This window comes from Triticum aestivum, chromosome 2A (genome assembly GCF_018294505.1).
Source record: "Triticum aestivum cultivar Chinese Spring chromosome 2A, IWGSC CS RefSeq v2.1, whole genome shotgun sequence".
Lineage (NCBI taxonomy): Eukaryota > Viridiplantae > Streptophyta > Magnoliopsida > Poales > Poaceae > Triticum > Triticum aestivum.
In genome coordinates, this window is record NC_057797.1 from 722,250,208 (window position 1) to 722,271,134 (window position 20,927).

General features: G+C 45.7%; 1 protein-coding gene and 1 pseudogene across 1 annotated transcript; both read right to left on the reverse strand.

Annotated features, from left to right (window-relative positions):
* Positions 1–1,862: 1,862 nt before the first annotated feature.
* LOC123191924 (uncharacterized) lies at positions 1,863–5,504 on the reverse strand (annotated as a pseudogene).
* Positions 5,505–7,050: 1,546 nt separating this feature from the next.
* On the reverse strand, positions 7,051–9,618 carry LOC123190560 (beta-1,2-xylosyltransferease XAX1). The gene is made up of 3 exons (XM_044603232.1): positions 9,142–9,618; positions 8,768–9,040; positions 7,051–8,494 (listed from the first exon to the last, which is right to left on the reverse strand). Exons 1-3 carry the CDS (start codon positions 9,338–9,340, stop codon positions 7,287–7,289), a joined length of 1,680 nt encoding a protein of 559 aa, XP_044459167.1. The 5' UTR covers positions 9,341–9,618; the 3' UTR covers positions 7,051–7,286.
* Between the last annotated feature and the right edge of the window lie 11,309 nt (positions 9,619–20,927).

The following is a 20,927-nucleotide window of genomic DNA, read 5'->3' on the forward strand; positions in this document are numbered from 1 at the left end:
TATGACTGTCCCCAACCACGCTCGTCCCCTAATAAGTCATGTGTTTCTCCTACCAGATCAAAAAAATTGGTCGATATTTTGGAGTATAGTTGCGTATCAGATCTGCTCATGATTGAAATTGTGGTCTCCTAAACATGTGATTTGTGAAATGTTTAGGAACGAATTGTTTGTGGATCTGCAAAGTACATTGTCACATGCAGATTTGGACATTCTACTTAATTCTTTGCAGAAACTTGTAGTTCATTCTTCGTGAAATTCACTGTATCCATCCCCTCAGGTTGGTATTGGATTTGCTATTCAATATTCATACCCTTTTTCATTGCGACATTTGTCAGATTTTTGTACTTGAGATGATTTGGTGCAAGGTCTAGAGGAGGATGGTCGAGCATGGCTAAATATTATTTGCAAGTAGAGAAGTTCTCGGGTCACACATTAAAGGAAGAGAGATAAGCTTTTTCTCTTCTTTGTATCAAGTAATTTAACTTTCCAGTCCACTATATATTATTGTGTATTGTACGCAATCTGAAATAACCCCTTTTACAAAAAAAAACATACTTGTGCAGTTGCGTGAGATCTATTTGGATGTGCTAATTGATGAAAGATATGTAGAATTAGTAATAGCCTTTTGATGTGTGGTCAAATATGTGATAATGAGTGCAATGTTGCTTTAGATAGATTTTTCATGACTTCAACTTGTGCCTTCCATCTCCTTGATCATGTGAGTTCATATATCAGTTTTTAATTTCTGCAACTAAATTCTGATACTGAAGTTAGTATATGCTTGGAATCTTTTTTTTTTGCGGTTAGTATATGCTTGGAATCACAGGGTAAACTGTGTGTATCTTTTCTTTCATGACAGTATATGCTTCTGAAGTATATCTTCATTTATCTTAATTAGTTTAGATACGTGGCGGGGGGAATTCTACCCCAAGCTCATTGTGTCAGATAGTCAACCAAACGCACCACATCATGGTCGGAGATGAGAATGATCCCTCAAAGTGAGCTGGAGACAATGCGGCAAATCAGATTTTGCTGCAGTATATGGTTTCTCGGCAGTTTTAGTTTCCCCTAAAAAATGATACCAGTTTGTTTATGTTGAATACTATTTCAGTGTTGCGAGCCAACAATTATAATTTAGGATGTTTAGTGCATATGGGTCCTGAGTAGCTGTATTTCAGTTTAAAGAATATGTGGTCCTGGCCACTTGCGAAACAAATATTGCAGTTTAACACTTTTGCCAAAAGAAAAGTCCTTCGCCAAAATACTACAGATCCTCTACAGGCTCGTTAATTTTTCCTTTGCCTAAATATACTACGGACCATTATACATACTGATTGTCCGATATCTTTTTAGGTGAGAAGATAGATGACATGAGGGCTCAAGAGCTAGTATTGTTGGTGCTAATGTGTTGAGCAAATAGCTAAAAGAAGGATACACTATGCTTGATAAACGAAAGCCCGTGTGTTTGATTGTTCTCAGTGTGTACCGATCAAATGTATGACATCATTTTGACTGGTGTCTCGCTACATTTTTTTCTTGTCCCCTAGCAGTGCACTCACACCTCTTTTTGTGATTTTGTAGCGTAGCACGGACATCTTACTAGTACAAAGTAAAATTTGAGATGTTCTTCAAAGGTAATAAAAATATTATGAAAATAAAAGTTTCATACATTTTTTGAGTAACTATTCTAAAAACAAATGTTTCAAATTATGGTACAATGTATGAGACACACTTTGTCATTGTCCTATAAAAGAAAAGTAAAAAAAACAAGTTAACCATATAAACCCAATCCCCACCCCTAGTTTAACTTCATAGTTCCAAGCAAGGTTCATACAAATTTACTTGTCATTGGTAATGGGAGAGTACAAAAATAAAGGCCAAGTTTTGAATTGTCAACAAAATATAAAGTTGGATGCAATTGTCCTCTCCTCCCACGTACTAATAAACGCTTGCTCTCCGTCATCCAGTAGTCAGTCTCTGCCCATGACCCTAGTGTGAGTGTCCAAAGAAGAGATGAAGGAAGATGAGACAACAAGCCACTGCAAACATAATGTGGTATAATAGGCATCAGAATGAGAACGCAAAGCATTTGGTAGTGATTATTCTCTCTTACTCAATTGCTTCCTCTTGATGAATGCTACGCTTGGCACAGACCACACGGTTAATTCGCACCGGTTCCATGCTCTTGTCGTGCGTTTTCTTAATCTCGAACTTGACAGCGGTGATATATAGCTGATTCTTGGGGGGTCTATATCTAATCTGCAAACCTATATATACAAGAACATTAGAGGTGATGGCACCTTTCATGAACCAATCACTGTGCATAATTGAGAGAAATAGAGAGAGAGAGAGAGAGAGAGAGAGAGAGAGAGAGAGAGAGAGAGAGAGAGAGAGAGATTCACCTTGAACCACCCAAAACAAGATGGCGCCCGAGTTGACGTCTTTGCCAGCATAATCCAAACACATTCTTTCAACCTCCCAATCATTTTGAGTCTCCCATGAGAATGGCAAAAAGATTGAGATGCCGAGGTACACACAATGATCTTCACGGAGTAGTTCATAAGCAGCAAGCCCATTTCGAGTGCATGTGTAGATAAAACCGTCAATAAATACACATCTGCCATTTAGAAGGCCGTTTCTATGCATATCCATTTGCAGGTATTTCCCCCATGGAGCCCAAGGCATGACAACATGCCACTGCTTGGCACGAAGGTCAAACTTAAGACAGGAACATGTGACAGTATCACAGACTATAAAAGAATCATCACCCACTGCCACATATCCCGACAACTTGACCTTCCTGTCAAGAACCTGAGACTGATCTGTGCGGCAGCGCACCCATGAGGTGGACCCAATAGGATGAACAAGGTGGGTCCTCCGGTAAACTTGGAGAGTTTCAGTAAGAGCAAGAGTTGCTGAGCCAACTTGGATAACCATAACAAAAGGATCAACATAGGAAGCAGAAACCGGCCACCGTGCAAGGTGATCGAAATTCTGAAATCTGGTGTCTAGATTAAGCTCATGTATGCCATCTTTTTGGAATGATGAGACAACATATAGTTTCGAGCCACTGCGAAAAAAGTGCCTCTCACCATCATCATCTCCATACCGATCTCCATGTACAATGTAATGTGGTTTGAGAGGAGGGGTTGTTTTTATCTTTGGACTCAGATCCGTGAGAGTGGTTTTATAGATAAATGATTTTGAACCAGCTTGGCAGGTAATAAACAAGATTTCGTTGTCCATATGAGGCTTCACATAGGGAGGAGGAGGACCTCCTGGGAAATGATGCCTGCATGCAAGAAGCAAAATATGTGTCATGCACAAGACACTTAATTAATTGGAATGAAATATCTAAGCCAAGCTCAAGCTTGTGGATCAAGACCTGCAATGATCATGAAGCGGTACACCCTCTTCTTCGTGGGCTTGAGGCGGCAGCGCCTTGTCATCCTTATACTCTCTAAGTGATAGATTATATTAGTGGACAGAAGATTAATTTGTAAGCGAGGTGACCAAAATGAATGCATGGTTAAAGGTCAAAATGCATGCATGGATTCAGTGGACTTACTGGAGAAAGCAGAATTCAAATTCATCGAGGCGTTTCATGGGCCAGTGCGGGAGGTAGACTGGTAGAGTGCAGGAGCTTGAGATGGGAGGGCTCAGGACCAAGGTGGAAGGTGGTGATAACGGCGTGTAGGTGGTCACGCCAGCATGAGAGCCCCACACAGATCCAGACACAGCACATGACCCCGCGGCCGAGATGGGTGAGGAAGCTATGCGCTGTGTTTCTTAAAACATAAGTAAGGAAAGCTAATCTCCACAGGGGGGGGATCCAGCTTCAGACCTGTCTCTTCATGCCTGGGCTTGAGCTTGTATGCGTAGATGACATTTTTGTGAGCCATGTAAACAGCATTGCTTTCTTGTGCATACACCCCACGGCCAAGGACGGGGACGTAGTACTTGTGGTCGGAGGTGTGGGCTACCTTGGTCCAGCCTGAGTCAGGGGCGGAGCAATTGAAGGTGAAGAAAAGGCGGTTTCCGAGGGAGAGCAGGATTCCACATGGTGGAGGAGGTCGGGACCCCACATGGTGGGCGAGAAGTGCTTGAATTCGCAATTCTGGGTGAAGGGGCCGCCGACCCAAACAAACTTTTACTTAACACAATTTCCTCTACTAGATCTTTTTGTACTTGCACCATGGAAGCCCGTGCAACTGCCCAGCTCTCACCGGGTGTAGGAGCCGTGTATTGAAGAGATCAAGGGCTTGCTTGGAAGCTTTTCTGAAGTTAAAGTGATGTGGATTAGTAGGAGTGCAAATTTTGCGGCGGATAGGTTAGCTAAATACAGTGGTGGAGCTTGGTGTAGACCAACAGGGGCAATCCCCCCCCCCCCCCTTAATTTTTTTTTCGAGGAAACAGCAGGAGCTCTGCCTTTGCATTAAGAAGAAGAGAATTGACCAGTTTATAAGGAAAACTAGCCGAAAACCGATACAACGACACACACCAGCCCCGGGGCTGCGTACCTAACGAGCCGACTTCCCCGTCGCCCACACGACCAGAGTTGCCACCCCACCAAACGACCCGGAGCCGCCACTCCGGCTTACAAACCACTTAAACTCACACACGTCGGCCCCGAGGCCGCACTCCACACGAGTCGACGACTCTGCCGTCCACGCGACCAGAACCGACACTCCACGGCACAGAGGTGCTCTCCGGAGCCGCCGCTCCGACTTCCCCGCCGGTCCCGAGGCCGCGCACACGCCTGGCCGACGACGCTGCCGCCCATGCGACCAGATCCGACGCTCCACAACCTTGTTCTCCGAAGCCGCCGCTCCGACTTCCTCACCGGCCCCGAGGCCGCGCACACGCCTGGCCGACGATGAACCCGCAAAGCCACCCGAGCCACCGCAACCTGACGAAGGACCAGACCTCCAAGGCGTCGCCCCCAAGAGGGAAGCGACAAGTACGTCGTCGACGCCCACTCCGACCAAGGTCGAAACTTGGGTTTTCACCCAGAGAGCCCGAGACCGAGGCGACAATGGTGGTGAAGGGGCTCCACGACGACGCCTCCAAGAAGGAAACGACGTCCTAGGACGCCGTCGACGCCGGCAACGACCAAGGTCGAGCTAGGCTTTCGCCCGGAGCTCACCAAGTCCATCCTCACCACAGCCTGCCCAGCAAACCGTCTCCGGCAACATGCCGACCGCCCTCGCCCAAGCCACGTGACCAAGCACGCAAAGCAGCACGCCGCCGCCAACCACCACCGGCTGCAGAAACCATTGCAGCCCACCACGCTCCACAAGCCGGGTCTGGGAGGAAGTAGCGCTGCGAACAGCCCTCGGCAGGACCACCCACACCATGCAGAGGCCACAACCCGGGGTGCCCAGCAGCCCAAACTGGCACCACGCCGGCCGGGGCACACCACAACACCTTCCCAGAGGGCCGGCTCTGCCAAACAGCTCCGCCAAGCCAGGGAGGCCGGAAGCTGCAGCTCCAGATCCACCCATGGCCGCCACGAGCCGCCGGCCCACCACCACGCGCGTCCGCCCTGCCGCCCGCGCGGCCCAGGACGGCTAGCGCCGCCGCATCCCGCTGACGGCCTGCGCCCTGCCGGATCCGGGCACGAAGCCCGCATCCGCCGTCAACCGGCACGCCGCCACGACTCCACCGCGAGGAGGAGGGGAGGACGACGCTGCCGCAGTCTGGGGCCGCCGCCCCAGCGCCCAGCGCCACCACGCAGCAGAAGAGGCCAGGAGGCCAGATCCGCCCCGGCGCACGGCCCCGCGAAGCACGCCGAGCCGTCCAGGGCTGTCCAGCGCGCACGACAGAGCAAGGAGAGGCCCGCCGCCGCACGGGCTTTGCCCGGCGGTGACGCCCGACGGCGGCGAGGGGGGCGGGGGCTAAGTGGAGGGGGGCGGCGGCGCGCAAGGTTTCGCCCGAGTCGCCCCCGCCTGGAGTTGCTGACTACATGAAGATCTCTCTTCTTCTCTCTCATGTACCCCCCTGCTGGTGAACAGAGAGGGATGAATCCGGCCACCAGGGCAAAAGATCAGGGTGGATCCAAGCCATCACCGCCTCTCCTTTACTGCCCCCTCTTAATTTTTCCAACCATTGAAGAATAAATGCTCTATTTTAGGCCTAACCAGTGTTTAAACTAGAAATTAGCCCCTCCTTCCCATTAACTTGCTCCCCTTGAGCTAATGGCCCCCTCTTGGATTATGCTCAAGCTCCACCGCTGGCTAAATAGGCTTGAGTTAAGAACTTAGCAAAGTTTGGTTTTCTTTTCCTCCTGAAGTTATTCTGGAGATTATTTCTGACGAAATTCCCTGCTACATTTAAGTAACATAGTGGCGGCATTGATCCTCAAAAAAAGTAGCAATTTATTCATTCACTCCACTCCGGTGCCTGCTGCTAAGAAGAAAAAAAACTTTGGTGCATGTTGTTTTCTCCAGATCACCAAAGAACATGGGGTAGCTCAATCGACGGTCGCGGTGTTTTTTTTAGAACGAAGACGGTCGCGGTGTGGGCCAGTGGAAGAAAAATAACAATGAACTGCTCAACAGAATGGCAAGTGAAATGAAGAGCAAAGAACAGAGTAGCATCCAAAATGGGCAGTATTACAAAACCAACCACCCCGGGCTGTTCCTGTTTTGTTCATATGACCTGGCGCTGTTGCTACTCATTTTGCAACTCTTGCAGCCTGTGGATGGCCGGAAGTGGAAGCCCCCGAAGTTGTCGAAGCGAAAGCGATTCGACCCACGAAGACACGAAGTGGGCTCTCCCCCAGAGATGGCACAAGGAGGTGGGTGGTCTGACTGTCGGAGCCAAACCGCGTATCATCCATCAGGATGGATCTCACCTGCTAATCCGTGAGACCTGGTCTCATAGAATTTTTTTCCCACCCGCAGGCAGCAAAGAGGGAAGGCGACGTCCATTTCCAGGTTTATAGCAAACAAAAACAGAATCATATTCTTGTGCGCTTTGAAATGATTTCCCTCTGGGTGGATGACTAGATTCATTAGTAAAGTGGCCTATTTCGAACTGCAGGTAAACTGAAGAACAAATGATGAGCATTCCTCTTGCGTGCAAGCGCACTATATATCCAACCAAAATGAGTATTACAAAACCAACCAACAAACCAATCTGATCATCACCCTTTCCAGCACTAGTTTTACAATGTTCTTGTCGTCGTGTTTGCCTGTGTGTGTATGTGTATGTGATTGTGACGTGAGTGGTACACCTACCATCGCCAACCTGGGCTGGGGATGACAATGGAGCCGCCGCCGGCGCTACTCCTGCAGCTTGTCGATGGCCTGGAGGAGGAAGGGCCGGAACCTGGTGAGGTTCACCTTCACGTCCTGCTTCATGATGGTCTCGGCGAGCGCCTGCCACCCCTGCTTGTGCAGCGCCTTGGGGTCGCTGAACACCAGGTGCTCCCTCGGGTACTTGTCCTTGAGGCTCGTCTCCTCCTCGTCCACGTAGTACTCCACGTACCGGAGCTGCATCTCCCGCGCCGGCTGCCCGTAGAAGTTGGTCGCCATCCAGTCCATGTTGCCCCACGGCACGATCTGCACCACCACCGCCTGCGTCGGCAGGAAGATCTGGTTCGTCAGCCCGGCGCCGTGCACCGCCAGCAGCACGTCCGCGGCGTTCACCAGCGCCGCGAACGCCGCCACGTCCGCGCCCGCCTCCGCCACCGTCACGTTGAACCCCAGCTCCGTCGCCGCCGCCGCCACCTCCTCCAGGTTCAGCAGCTTCCGCGTGCCCCCGCGGGAGATGATCAGCATCTGCGGCCGCATCCCGGGCGCCTCCCCGAGCGCCGACGGCCGGTCGCGCCGGAGCGCGTACGCGGAGCGGATGAACCGGTTGTAGTCCACCATGGTGTAGTTCCGCGGGTTGCGGGTCGGGTGGGGGGAGATGATGAGGTCCCGGTCGCGGTACAGGCCGAGGTACCCCGCCGCGAAGCAGTGCACGCCGGCGTCCGCGTCGAAGTTGATGGGGTCGTAGTTGGAGAGCCTGCGCAGCACCGGCGTGTACTTCTGCACCCACCACGGCTTGTAGTTGGTGATGAGCAGCTGCACCTCGCCCTTGAGGTGCGACGCCGTCAGGAACAGCGGGATCAGCGCGTCCGTGTTGTCGTGGAAGAAGTTGTCCGTGTAGCCGGCCACGGAGAACACCACCGCGGGGACGCGGTGCGTCTTCGTGCACTGGGGCGCGGCCGCGGCGGACGGGACGGACTTGACGGTCACCTCCACCACGGCGGGGAGGAGGAAGTCGTCCTTCCGGGCGTACGGCCGGAGCCGCTTCTCGCCGTTCTCGTCGAACCCGCCGCCGCCCGACGGGTTCACCAGGTACATGGTCTTCTGCTTGGGGCTGATCCGGATGTCGCCGGACAGCTCGCACACCGACGGCCGCGCGTAGGGGAACCCCTCGTCCTCCCCGTTCTCGTCGCAGCTCATCTTTGCTAATGCCGCACCCTCCCCGCCGCCCTCCGCAGCTGAATCCATTCATTCACCAAGAAACAGAGTCGCATTTTTAGAACTGAATTTAGAGCGCGGGCAGATCTCGGACATTTCCAACTAATCTCAAGCAAATTATTAACTGCGTCGACATCAAGTGGGCGACAGATGTTTGCCCAGATCGCAGAGTACAGAGCATTGATGTGTGCAAGAAGCTGCCTGCTGACCTGGGAGTGATGCCAGTTCTGTTCTGCTTTCCAATTAAGGTGCGAGGAGAAAGGAGGTGAGGAAAGGGGCAATAGATTCCTTACATGGATTTGGCACGGAGGTCGCCGCCGCCTCCGCCGCCTTCTCGGCTTCGTCCTCCTTTCTCGAGAGCACCTCCGGCACGCCGGGCTCCTGAGAGCCGGCCGACGCCGGGCCCTCCTCCGGGAAATCGACGGGATCCACGGCGTTGCCGTTCTCGCGGCCGATGAATGTGGTGTCCTCGGCCGGGATGGCATCCGTCGTCTCCGGGACGGACGACGACGACGACGACGCCGGCGGGGTGTTCTGCAGCAGGCCGGACGTGTTGGCCGTGCTAGCTGGACGCGGATTCAATTCAATAGCAGCAATTGTTAGATCAGGGAGCAAAGCCAAGCTTGGGGATCAATGGAATGTAATACAGAGTGAGTGGAGCACGCACCGAAGACGGGTGAGTAGATGGCGAAGAGCTTGGCGAGGGAGACGTAGGTGAGGAGCGCGAGGCAGCAGCCGGCGAGGAGGCCGGCGCCGAGCTTCTTGGGCTCGATCTTGGAGGCGAAGCCCCGGAGGCGCGTGGGCGGCCGCCTGTCGCCGGCGCCGCCCGGCAGCTTGGACGGCCGCGAGTACGCCGTCGAGTTCATCTCGGCCGGTCTAGCTCCTCCCCCTCCGCGGGACGCGTCGCGTCGGGGATCTACCGGCGCGTAAACAGCGGGGCACACGCGCGCGCGCAGAGAGAGGAGAGAGAGAGAGAGAGGGAGAGGGAGAGGGGCTGGACTGGCTCCGTGAGAGGGAAGATGAGGAGGCCGGGGTCAGTGGAGGAAAAGGCGGAAGCTTGGTGGCGGGCGCGGTCGTTGGTGGCGTCGGATTTGAGCTGGGTGGGGTGGGGTGGGTGTGGCTGAGTTGGGTGCGAGAAAGAGAAAGGGGATCTGCTCGGGGGCGTTGCGAGAGAGCCACGCTTGCGGCGGGGGAACGCCGGGCCTGTTGGGGATGAAGACGAGCTGGAGAGAGACGTGCGCACGCGTGCGCGCTACTCAAGACTCAAGAGTGAGCGTGTTTTTTATTTTTTTAGGCCAAACAGTGAGTGCATGTGCTACTGTCAAAGTCATACTCAGCTCATAAAAAGCTGAGTAGTTTAAAACTAAAACCACAACAATTATTTTGGAGCGAGGAGAGTGATATATATTTGTTATTATACATGTATAATACTCCCCCTCCGTTCCTAAATATAAGTCTTGTAAAGATTCCACTATGGACCACATACGGATATATATATAGAGAGAGGGGTAAATTATGTGGGGTCCCAATATAGTAAGTCATATTTGACATAATGACCTTCCAAATTTTGTTTGCATGCACTACAACCATCAATGGTCGATAATTGCTTTCCAAAAAATTAATATACTGCTGGTTTCCTTATATAATTCCTTTCTAAACAAAAGGATACATATGTACACTGTCATTTTTTAAGGTATCGGATATGAAAAAATATGTAATGTCATCCCAAAGGTTTGTATGTATATTAAGGATATTCTTATTCATTTTTCTAAAATTTAGCTTTTCAAGTTATCTAGTATTTTTTTAACTTAAGGCTAGGTCACACTTTTAATGGCCAATATTTTTATACAAATTAAGGTGACCAAATAATATAAACTATGATCCTAATTGTTTTCTTACTTGTAGGAATATATGATACTCACGCATGATTTTTTCCTACGTACATATACCCACGCAATAAAATATATTGCTTACTCTGGGTATATACATACACAAAAATTTAATGGATACGTACTAAATATTCTGGATATATATATATAAAAAATATAATGCTTTACATACTAAATATTCTAGGTATATACCTACTAAAAAATTTAATGAGTGTGTACGAAATAAACGAATCCGTACATATCTAATCTAATTGGTATGTACTATATGTCCTAGGTATATACATATGAAAACAATCTAATGTGTACGTATTAAATATTCTGAGTATGTTTACATACTAAATATTCTAGATATATACCTACTAAAAAATATAATGACTGTGTACCAAATAAATGAATCCGTATATACCTAATCTAGTTGGTATGTACTCCCTCCGTTCCTTGATATATATGGTGTATAGATTTTTGAGAAAAAACCTGAAATATAAGGTGTATTGCGTTGCACCACACGTTTGGATAATTTTTTTTAGAGATTTGATTACATTTCTTTATATTAGGCAACCTCCTCTATTTTCTCATGCCAATTAGTCAGGTGTAATCTTGCCCAAAACTTGTGAAATTTTTCCTCCATGTGCGTTCTTTAATTTTCATGCCAAAAACTATACACCTATATATATGAACGGAGGGAGTACTATATAACCTGGGTATATACATAGGAAAACAATCTAATACGTACGTACTAAATATTATGGGTATGATACACACGCATGATTTTCCCTACGTACATATACCCACGCAAGAAAATATATTGCGTAATTTGGATATATACATACACAAAAATCCAATTGAAAGGTTCTAAACATTCTAGGCATATTCATACAAAAACATATAATGTGTTACATACTAAATATTCTAGGTGTATACATACACAAAAAATATAATGCGTTACATACTAAATATTCTAGGTATATAGATACTAAAAAAATCTAATGACTGTGTACCAAATCAACGAATCCGTACACACCTAATCTAATTGGTACGTAATAAATATTCTGGATATATACATAGATAAAAATCTAATATGTACGTACCAAATATTCTGGGTATATATGAATAAAAATCTAACAGGTACATACTAAATAAATGAATTCATACATGTATGAAATAAATATTCGTATACCTAATGTTTAGTATTTTTTTCCTTCTAAAGATATGTTACCATGCATGGCGCGCTTAATGACATTCATTAAATGATAAACATCATAATTATGTCCAAATTTCCAAATCTAATTACTTCAGAATTGGCAGTTACTAATGGATTGACCGATTACCTTATATACCTATCACAATAGCACCCATCTAAATGCAATCAAATGGTGAAAAGGCAAGGAGCCTGGGCACCTATATATATATATATATATATATATAGGTAAAATAGATGGGGCACCTAGGTGCCCAGGCACCTTGATTGTTTTGGAAATCGTGGTATATTTAATTTGTTTCCCAACTATTCTTCATGCAAGACTTTCCATGTTTACATTTTATTTTTGTTTTTTAAATATTAGAAATGCAAGACTTGCCATATAATAAATTGTATTAATGTTGATTTGTTTTGAACTGTCGCGGGTGTCTAATACGTGTATTTTTGTTTCCTAATAGGGGTATCTAATACCTACCAACGAAATTATATATATATATATATATACGCAGATACCTATATATATTTAATAAAAAAAATTGGAACTATTACATTTTGTTCGTATGTATGTTTCTAATATATATTCAATATATCATATGACTAATGTATGATACCCATGCTATAATATACCCTACGGCGATAAGAGTGAAACATACCTCCTATTTATTTACCCAATTTATCGTATACCCTAATGTCCAAATTGTACATATATACCTATTAGGTATATATTGGATATACCTATGGTATCTTATACCAAATGGATGTTCGTATGTCTGTTTCTAATGAATTAATTTCCAAGGTATATGGCATTTAAAAAAAATTAAGACCGGGTCATACCCATGGTCTCATATACCTAATATATTGTATACCTATTGTAAAAAAACATTTCCACGGATGAGTACAACGTACCTTTTACTAATATATATATGAAAAATGCCTTCATACGCATTAATTTCTTATTTGTGTCTCTCCTATTTCTATTAATAGCTGTCAAATATGGAATGTTGCCATGCGTGGAATTCTCTTTCCTATTTGCTACTACTACATAATTATAGCCTTGCATGCTACTAATGGTTCATATTTATGGTAGTTATTCTGCCATAATTATTTCCAAATCAGTCAACTGTAATGTAATACATGAACACGCATCTAAATGCAATCGAGTGGTCGAAAGGCTAGGAGCCTGGGCACCTAGGTGTCCCAAACTGCCGTCCTATATATATATATATATATATATATATATATATATATATATATATGCATTTTAGAGTATGATTCACTCATTTTTGCTTCGTATGTAGTCCACAATGAAATCTCTTCAAAGACTTATATTTAAAAACGAAGGGAGTATTCAATATATGTATCACATATAAGGTGGAATATTGCTCAGCATTGCAGTTAATTTCATCATTTAACTTATCGCCAAAAAATTATAGTGTATCCACTCTTTATTTGACTACTATCGTGTTTGCGTTTCAAATTATGAAGTTTGCACAAACAGAAAAGTTTCTAGAGTTTCCATAGCGTGTAAACAACAACAGTGTGAATGTGTGATAGTGTGCGGGGACAAAACAAAAATACTGTCATGCGTTCACACATGTACGACTTCGAGCCCGTGGATCTCTTGCTCCATGGGTTAAGCATCTACTGTGTTATTCCGTGGCAATGTTCACCTTGAAAGCGAGGATAGCATCAAGATTCATTAAGTAGTTCTTACACTGGTCCTTCGAACCGATGGGGTGGTGAGGTTAGAGTCTTCTGTCATGTGGCAAGATTTAATGTCGGATGCTTCAGATATATATAAGTGTTCAACGGCAACAACTGCGGCTCCAAGACGTTGGTCCTTAGGAGTATGTGCATAAAGACTTTTCAGTTGTCATCCATAAGGTTAAGCCGGCTTCGATAAGTGAGCGGCACAACAGCGCGACAATGACTTGTACTGGCGATAGTAGTGATCGTTCGATGGGCTCAGAATCTCGACGTAATTTTTATTATGTTTTAGAGCTTTTGTACTTACAGTAAATTTTTATAATAGATTTGATCATTTTCATGGAAAAATACTACTTACATTGTGTGCTATTATCAGCTTCTCACCAAACGCAAACAATGTTATTGTACAAACACAAATATTTGTTAATTCGTTGGATTTTACCTATAAAGAGTGATTTTGATTTATTGTTTTGCTTTACCAAATTGTTTGAAAAGGTAGTTTGTTACTGTAGACATGCTTGCAACACCGAGGAAAGTTCACAAAAGAGCGGCGATGGCGGTGTGCACTAGAGCGCATTTGTGGAGGCCGGCACTTATCCACTTGGGAGAGAGAAGGGGCATGTAGGGGCAATTTTGAGGAGGTAAGAGCATCATAGACCCACAAACTTGCAATGGATGTGATGCTCTAGTCCACAAACTTGCAAAAGGTGACCACCTCATCCCTAAACTTGCAATGTATGTGAAGGTTTAGTCCAGAGCCAATTACAAGCTGACAAATGGCGCCACGCTGGCCATGTCTTGCCACTTTGCTCAGCCCTGTATTTTTACAAAAACGCCCTCCACATTCATGGAATTCATGTGTGCGGTATGTTTTTTCATATCTATATTTTTTAAAATCAAGGGGTGTAAGTGCATCTAGTGCCCCTTTGTGATTTTGGTGTATTGAAGACTTATAGGTTAAGGGACTAATGCGTTTGTGAGTGTACACATGTCTATAAGTCTATGAGGAGTTTGATATTTACAGAGAAAGTCGACCCCTAAAAATGAAGTTCTTCGACTAAAGACTTTGGTATTCTGAAGACTTTCTGAAGACTTTGAAAGTGAAGACTTTTGTTTTCGTAGTTTCATTTTCTATTTCTTGAGTCATACGAAACACCATACTGTTAAAGGGGGTCGAGGAAATACTAAGGAAAAAATTTCATGTGATGCTCAACTCAAAATCCTACACCTACCAATCCCTTCGAGTGAAGCCATTTGAAATCTCATACAGTTCAGTCAATTTCTTCAGTGACAGAGACGAAGTTCTTCTGGTCTTTGAGGAATTTGTCCTGACTGAGGAGTTAGGACTTCGCCAGTGTGGATTGCCTACACAGTGGGGAACATGATAGCCCTGAGGATTTTGCTACTCAAAATTACGACTGTTGCTGTGCTATGCGCCAGCTGTCCCAAAATATCTATCCACCTAACGGTCATATCATTGAAGGGCATTTATGTCTTATCATGTCGGGCTGCTCCCTAGGCTATAAATAGCCACCCCCTACAACCACTAGTTGGTTAGCTGCTCCGAGAGAAACTGACACTTGTTATTTGAGAGCAACCCATCCTCCGAGGACTTTGAGCGAAAATCATCGAGTGAGGAAAAACCCAAAACCCAAACACCTACAAACCCCAAGTGATTGAGCATCACTGAAGAGATTGATCCTGCGTGGATCCGACGCTTATTACCTTTGAAGACCGTGCTTCTTCCAGACGGTTAGGAGTCATGGTCTAGAGCATCCAAGAGGAATTGTGGATCGCCGAGTGACCAAGTTTGTGAAGGTTTGGAAGTCGCCTGAAGACTTACCACGAGTGATTGGGCGAGGTCTGTGTGACCTTAGCTCAAGGAGAATACGGTGAGGACTGGGTGTCCTGAGCTGCGTGTTCATGACTGGGTGTCCGGGACTGTGTGTCCTCGAGTTTAAATACTCAGCTGCTCCAACCAGACGTACAACTGAGACAACAGTTGAAACTAGTCTACCAAATCATTGTCTTCACCAAGCTTACTGGTTCCATTTCCTCAACTCTTTCATTTCCTCATAACTGTGTTGTGTGCTTGTTCATATCTGTGCTTGAAGACTTTGACTGAAGACTTTCTCAATTTTCTCAGTTCAATTTCTTCAGTCTGATTGTCTTCATCCTGTGTTATCATGTGCTTACGCTTCATGTACTCTGTGCCTGTCTTCATTTCATCATGATGACTATGCCTGTATTCTGTTATGTTTACTTTAGAGTACTTATTCTGCTGCTAGTAGTTCTTCGCTAAGGAATTTCCTCAACGGCAAATTCTCAGTGAAGAATTTCATAAAAATCGCCTATTCACCCCCCTATAGTCGATATAACGCACTTTCAATTGGTATCAGAGTAAGGTACTCCCTTGTTCTGTGTGTTTTTGGTTTAACCGCCTGGAGTTTTAGTTATGTCGACCGCAGGTATGATCAAGGTCTCTGTTGGGTGTCCTACCTTCGATGGGACGGACTACCCCTACTGGAAGAATAAGATGCGAATGCATCTTGAGGCAATTGATAACAATCTCTGGTATGTTGTGGAAAATGGTGCTCCCTCAGTCACACCTTCTCTAAATGCTGCTGATGTGAAGAGATTCAAGCAACTCGACTCTCAAGCGAAGAATATCATATGTGGCCATCTAAGCAAAGGACAGTATGGCAGAGCGAGTGCTTTGGGGACAGCGAAGCTTATCTAGGACAGGTTGTCCAAAGTGAATGAAGGAGTCTCAACACAGCGTGACTCTCGAGTTGATGTTCTTCGCAATCTCTTCAACCGCTTCAAAAGACTCGACAATGAAAATGTTCAACAAACCTTCGATCGCCTCACTGACATCTCAAATGAGCTTCAATCACTTGGTGCCAGTGACATCACCGACCATGAGGTGGTGAAGAAATTGCTGAGATCACTTTGTAGGATCGAAAGTATGTCTAGAGGGGGGTGATTAGACTACTTGACCAAATAAAAACTTAACCTTTTCCCAATTTTAGTTCTTGTCAGATTTTAGCTATTTTAGGACAAGTCAAGCAATCATCACACAATTCAAGCAAGCATGCAAAGAGTATATTGGCAGCGGAAAGTAAAGCATGCAACTTGCAAGAATGTAAAGGGAAGGGTTTGGAGAATTCAAACGCAATTGGAGACACGGATGTTTTTCCCGTGGTTCGGATAGGTGGTGCTATCCTACATCCACGTTGATGGAGACTTCAACCCACGAAGGGTAACGGTTGCGCGAGTCCACGGAGGGCTCCACCCACGAAGGGTCCACGAAGAAGCAACCTTGTCTATCCCACCATGGCCATCGCCCACGAAGGACTTGCCTCACTAGCGGTAGATCTTCACGAAGTAGGCGATCTCCTTGCCCTTACAAACTCCTTGGTTCAACTCCACAATCTTGTCGGAGGCTCCCAAGTGACACCTAGCCAATCTAGGAGACACCACTCTCCAAGAAGTAACAAATGGTGTGTTGATGATGAACTCCTTGCTCTTGTGCTTCAAATGATAGTCTCCCCAACACTCAACTCTCTCTCACAGGATTTGGATTTGGTGGAAAGAAGATTTGAGTGGAAAGCAACTTGGGGAAGGCTAGAGATCAAGATTCATGTGGTAGGAATGGAATATCTTGGCCTCAACACATGAGTAGGTGGTTCTCTCTCAGAACATATGAGTTGGAAGTGTAGATGTGTTCTGATGGATCTCTCCACGAGTGAAGAGGAGGTGGAGGGGTATATATAGCCTCCACACAAAATCCAACCGTTACACACAATTTACCAATCTCGGTGGGACCGAATCAACAAACTCGGTCGGACCGAAATAGTAAACCTAGTGACCGTTAGAGATTTTCGGTGGGACTGACATGCAACTCGGTAGGACCGATATGGTTAGGGTTAGGGCATAACGAGAATCTCGGTGAGACCAATTACACAAACTCGGTGAGACCGATTTGGTAATAAGCTAACCAGAGGGTTGGTCAGGCAAACTCGGTGGGACCGATTCGCTCTTCTCGGTGAGACCGAAATGTTACGAAAAGGAAACAGTGAGTTTACATTGCAATCTTGGTGGGACCGATCCGCTCTTTCGGTGAGACCGAAAAGTTACGAAAAGGAAACAGAGAAATTGCAATCCCATCTCGGTGAGACCGAGATCCCTATCGGTAGAACCAATTTGCTTAGGGTTTGGCAATGGCTATGACAAGTGAAACTCGGTGGCGCCGGGTTGAAAGAATCGGTAGGGCCGAGTTTGGCTTTGGGTTTAGGTCAAATGTGGATATGGGAAAGTAGCCGAGTATTTTGGAGCATATCATTAAGCACATGAAGCAAGAGGCTCATTAAGCAACACCTCATCCCTCCTTGATAGTATTGGCTTTTCCTATGGACTCAATGTGATCTTGGACCACTAAAATGTAAAATGAAGAGTCTTGAGCATATGAGCTAGAGCCAATCCTTTGTCCTTAGCATTTTGAGGGTTCCACTTTCACCATCCATGCCATGCCAATCATTGAGCTTTTCTGAAATGATCATCTTGGAATAGCATTAGCTCAATGAGCTATATGTTGTTATGAATTACCAAAACCACCTAGGGATAGTTGCACTTTCAATCTCCCCCTTTTTGGTAATTGATGACAACATATAGATCAAAGCTTCGACAAATAATAATAAGAATGAAATATATCGTTGCTTTGAGAAGTATGTGATAAGTAAGAGCTCCCCCTAAATTTGTGCATATTTAAAATTTGCTTTGGACTGCAAATGCACAAAGAGTTAGGGTCATGTGTTACTCTTCCATGTCACATACATCTTGGTGGAGCGCTCAAAAAGATAAGAATGAAATACATGCACTCATCACCAAAGAAAGTGAATGATCACATAAGATAGATAAGATATATCAAGCATGCATAAGTGTAGCTTATGATCAAACACATGATCATCAATGTCTCACAAGCATATCAAAGTATCTCAACCAAAAGCAAACAAAGTTTGAAAAACCACCAAATAAAGCAAGAGAGAATAAAAGCAACACTCTCTCTCTCTCGAAGCCTATGATCTATACATTTTTCTCCCCCTTTGGCATCAAGTTACCAAAAAGTTCCTAGAAAATGCATAGTGCTAGATCGACTCTCAGGCTTGATCTTCTGGTGGTGGTGGAGTCTGGATCACTCCAAGGACGAAGGTTTCTGTAGACGTGGTTGGAGCTGGAGCTGAAGTAGATGCTGGAGCTGGTTGGGCTGGTGTTGTGGCTGGAGCTGAGGTGGTGGCTCTGGTGTCAGGAACTGGCACTACAGTCGACCTCTGAGCTTGTGGCACTCTGGCAAATGCATCAGTTGTAGTCTTCCCTCTCCTCTCCTGCATGTCATCTTGAAGTTGCTCCACTGCAGACTGAATCTCTGCTACTTTGACATCCATGTCATAGAACTTTTGTTCTATGATCCTCTCTAAGCTCTTCTGATTCTGAGTGAGGGTGGCCAGTCCTTTCTCAATCCTCAGTGTGGATGCAATCAAGTAACTAAGCTGCTCTTGCTTGGTTTTCAGGAAATACTCAGATGCCTCCTCTTGAGTTGGCATCTTGGCAGCTTTCTCCTTCCTTGCCTTCTCCTTCTGCAGCAGCCTCTTTGGGTTCAGATCCCAAAGGGACTTGAGTAGATGCTCTGGCCTTAGACATTGGAATTCTCTTTGCAGGAACCTTTTGCTTCATGCCTGGCTTGGTGGCAGCAGCAGTGCTATATTCCTTCTTAACCACTTTCTTGGAAGTGGCTTCTTCTTCTGCCACGTAGTCCTCATCCTCTGATTCTGAGGTTCTTTTCTTCCTTTGTCTGGTGTCAGCTTTTGGCAAGTTACTGGGAGTGCTCCTGCTGCCTTCATTTGAGGAACTGGAGGGACTAGTGCCCTCACTCATGTGCACTTGCTGCTCTGACAGGTTTTGGCTATCACTCTGATCTGACATGATGAACAAGCTGACTGCTGACCCTGTGAACAGTTTATAGATGAGGTAGAGTGGATGAGCATCACAAAATGCAGAGATTTTTGCAAAAGAATGATTCAAAATCTTAGTTTTAGTTTCCCACAGAAATCATTTCGGATCTACCGATTTTTAAACTCGGTGATACCGAAGCAGTTTTGGAACCTAAACTAGTGAACTCGGTCAGACCGAGTCATAGTTCGGTGGCATCGAGACTGCTAGGGTTTCACAAAGTTCCAAAATCGGTCACACCGATTAGTAATTCTCGGTCAGACCGAGTCTCACTTGTGCAATGGCATGAGCCAAATTGGTGGGACCGAGTTTTTCAACTCGGTGGGTCCGAGATGGTTTCGGCGGAAACCTAACCCTAAAGTTTTCGAATCAATCCTATTCTACGAATGCATTGACTGGATAGGAGTGTTTCAATCGTGGCTAGAAACAATAAGATCACAATGTGCTAGGAATCAGATTGGGGATAGCATAAAGATCGAGTCCATACCCTAGTTCAGCGGAGACAAGCTACGGCGGCAACGACGGGGTTGAATTCCGTTGACGGCGATGGAGACCAGCGACTGGAGGCGGCTGGCGGCGAGGAGACAATCCGGAGACCACGTTGGCAGAGCGAGCTATCGCGCGGGCGAAGGGGTTCGGAGAAATTTCCAAATTTTTGCCCGTGACTATATATAGCCCGACCCTGTCGGTGTGACCGAGTGGAACAACTCGGTGGCACCGAGATGCAAAACTGTACTGTTATTGCAACTCGGTGTGACCGAATGGTTCAAATCGGTTGCACCGAGATCGAAAATTCAGATCAACTTAATGATCTCGGTAGGACCAAAAGTAGGATATCGGTCAGACCGAGAATCACAAAGAGGTTTTGGAAGTTTAAGTCTATGACGAATCGGGGACTCCGAGTGCTCCTCACACAGAGTGGTTCGAATCTGACTTGATCAAATTTTGTGATGTAGCATGAATAGAGTTTGAGACGAGAAAAGCATATATAGCTATAGGAGGTTCTTAGGCATTCTTGTCCATCCACTTGGCAAAAGGAAATAAAACCAAACAATCAAAACAACAAGTGGATGTCCTCGAATGAGTAAAATATGCAACCAACATGCTCACACAATAAAATGGCAATTGAAATATGTGACAAAGCATGCACAACCAATTCTAGCATCTATCAAGCAATTGGCGATGACTAGGTCATCTATATATGAGTATATTGACTTAGGAGTCAAGTGAGAACACTTGATCATAGGTCATACTCATCGTTTAAGCTCAAGTGGGGTTACCACTTTTACATAAAGCATTGTTGTGTTCACATCTTTAGAGTTGCTTTAGCTCAAGTCTTAGAGTAAAGCTCCCCCTAGATGTGATATCCCCCCTAAGAGGGATGAACTAACCTTGGGTTTTGTCGATGATGACTTCATGTAGATGTTGAAGATGTGGATGCTCAATGTTGATGTAGATCACTTGGAGCTATCCATTTGAGTGAATTGCACTTTCAATACCTACATGGGTTAGTCCCACAAGGAACAAACAAGGATATCCATAGACATAGAGTGATGCACACACAAGATCATGTCCATGAAAACTTTTAGGTTACCTTGTCCCTTGTCTTACCAACAAGAGGGTTTGTGACTCCTTGAACTAGTGCAAGAT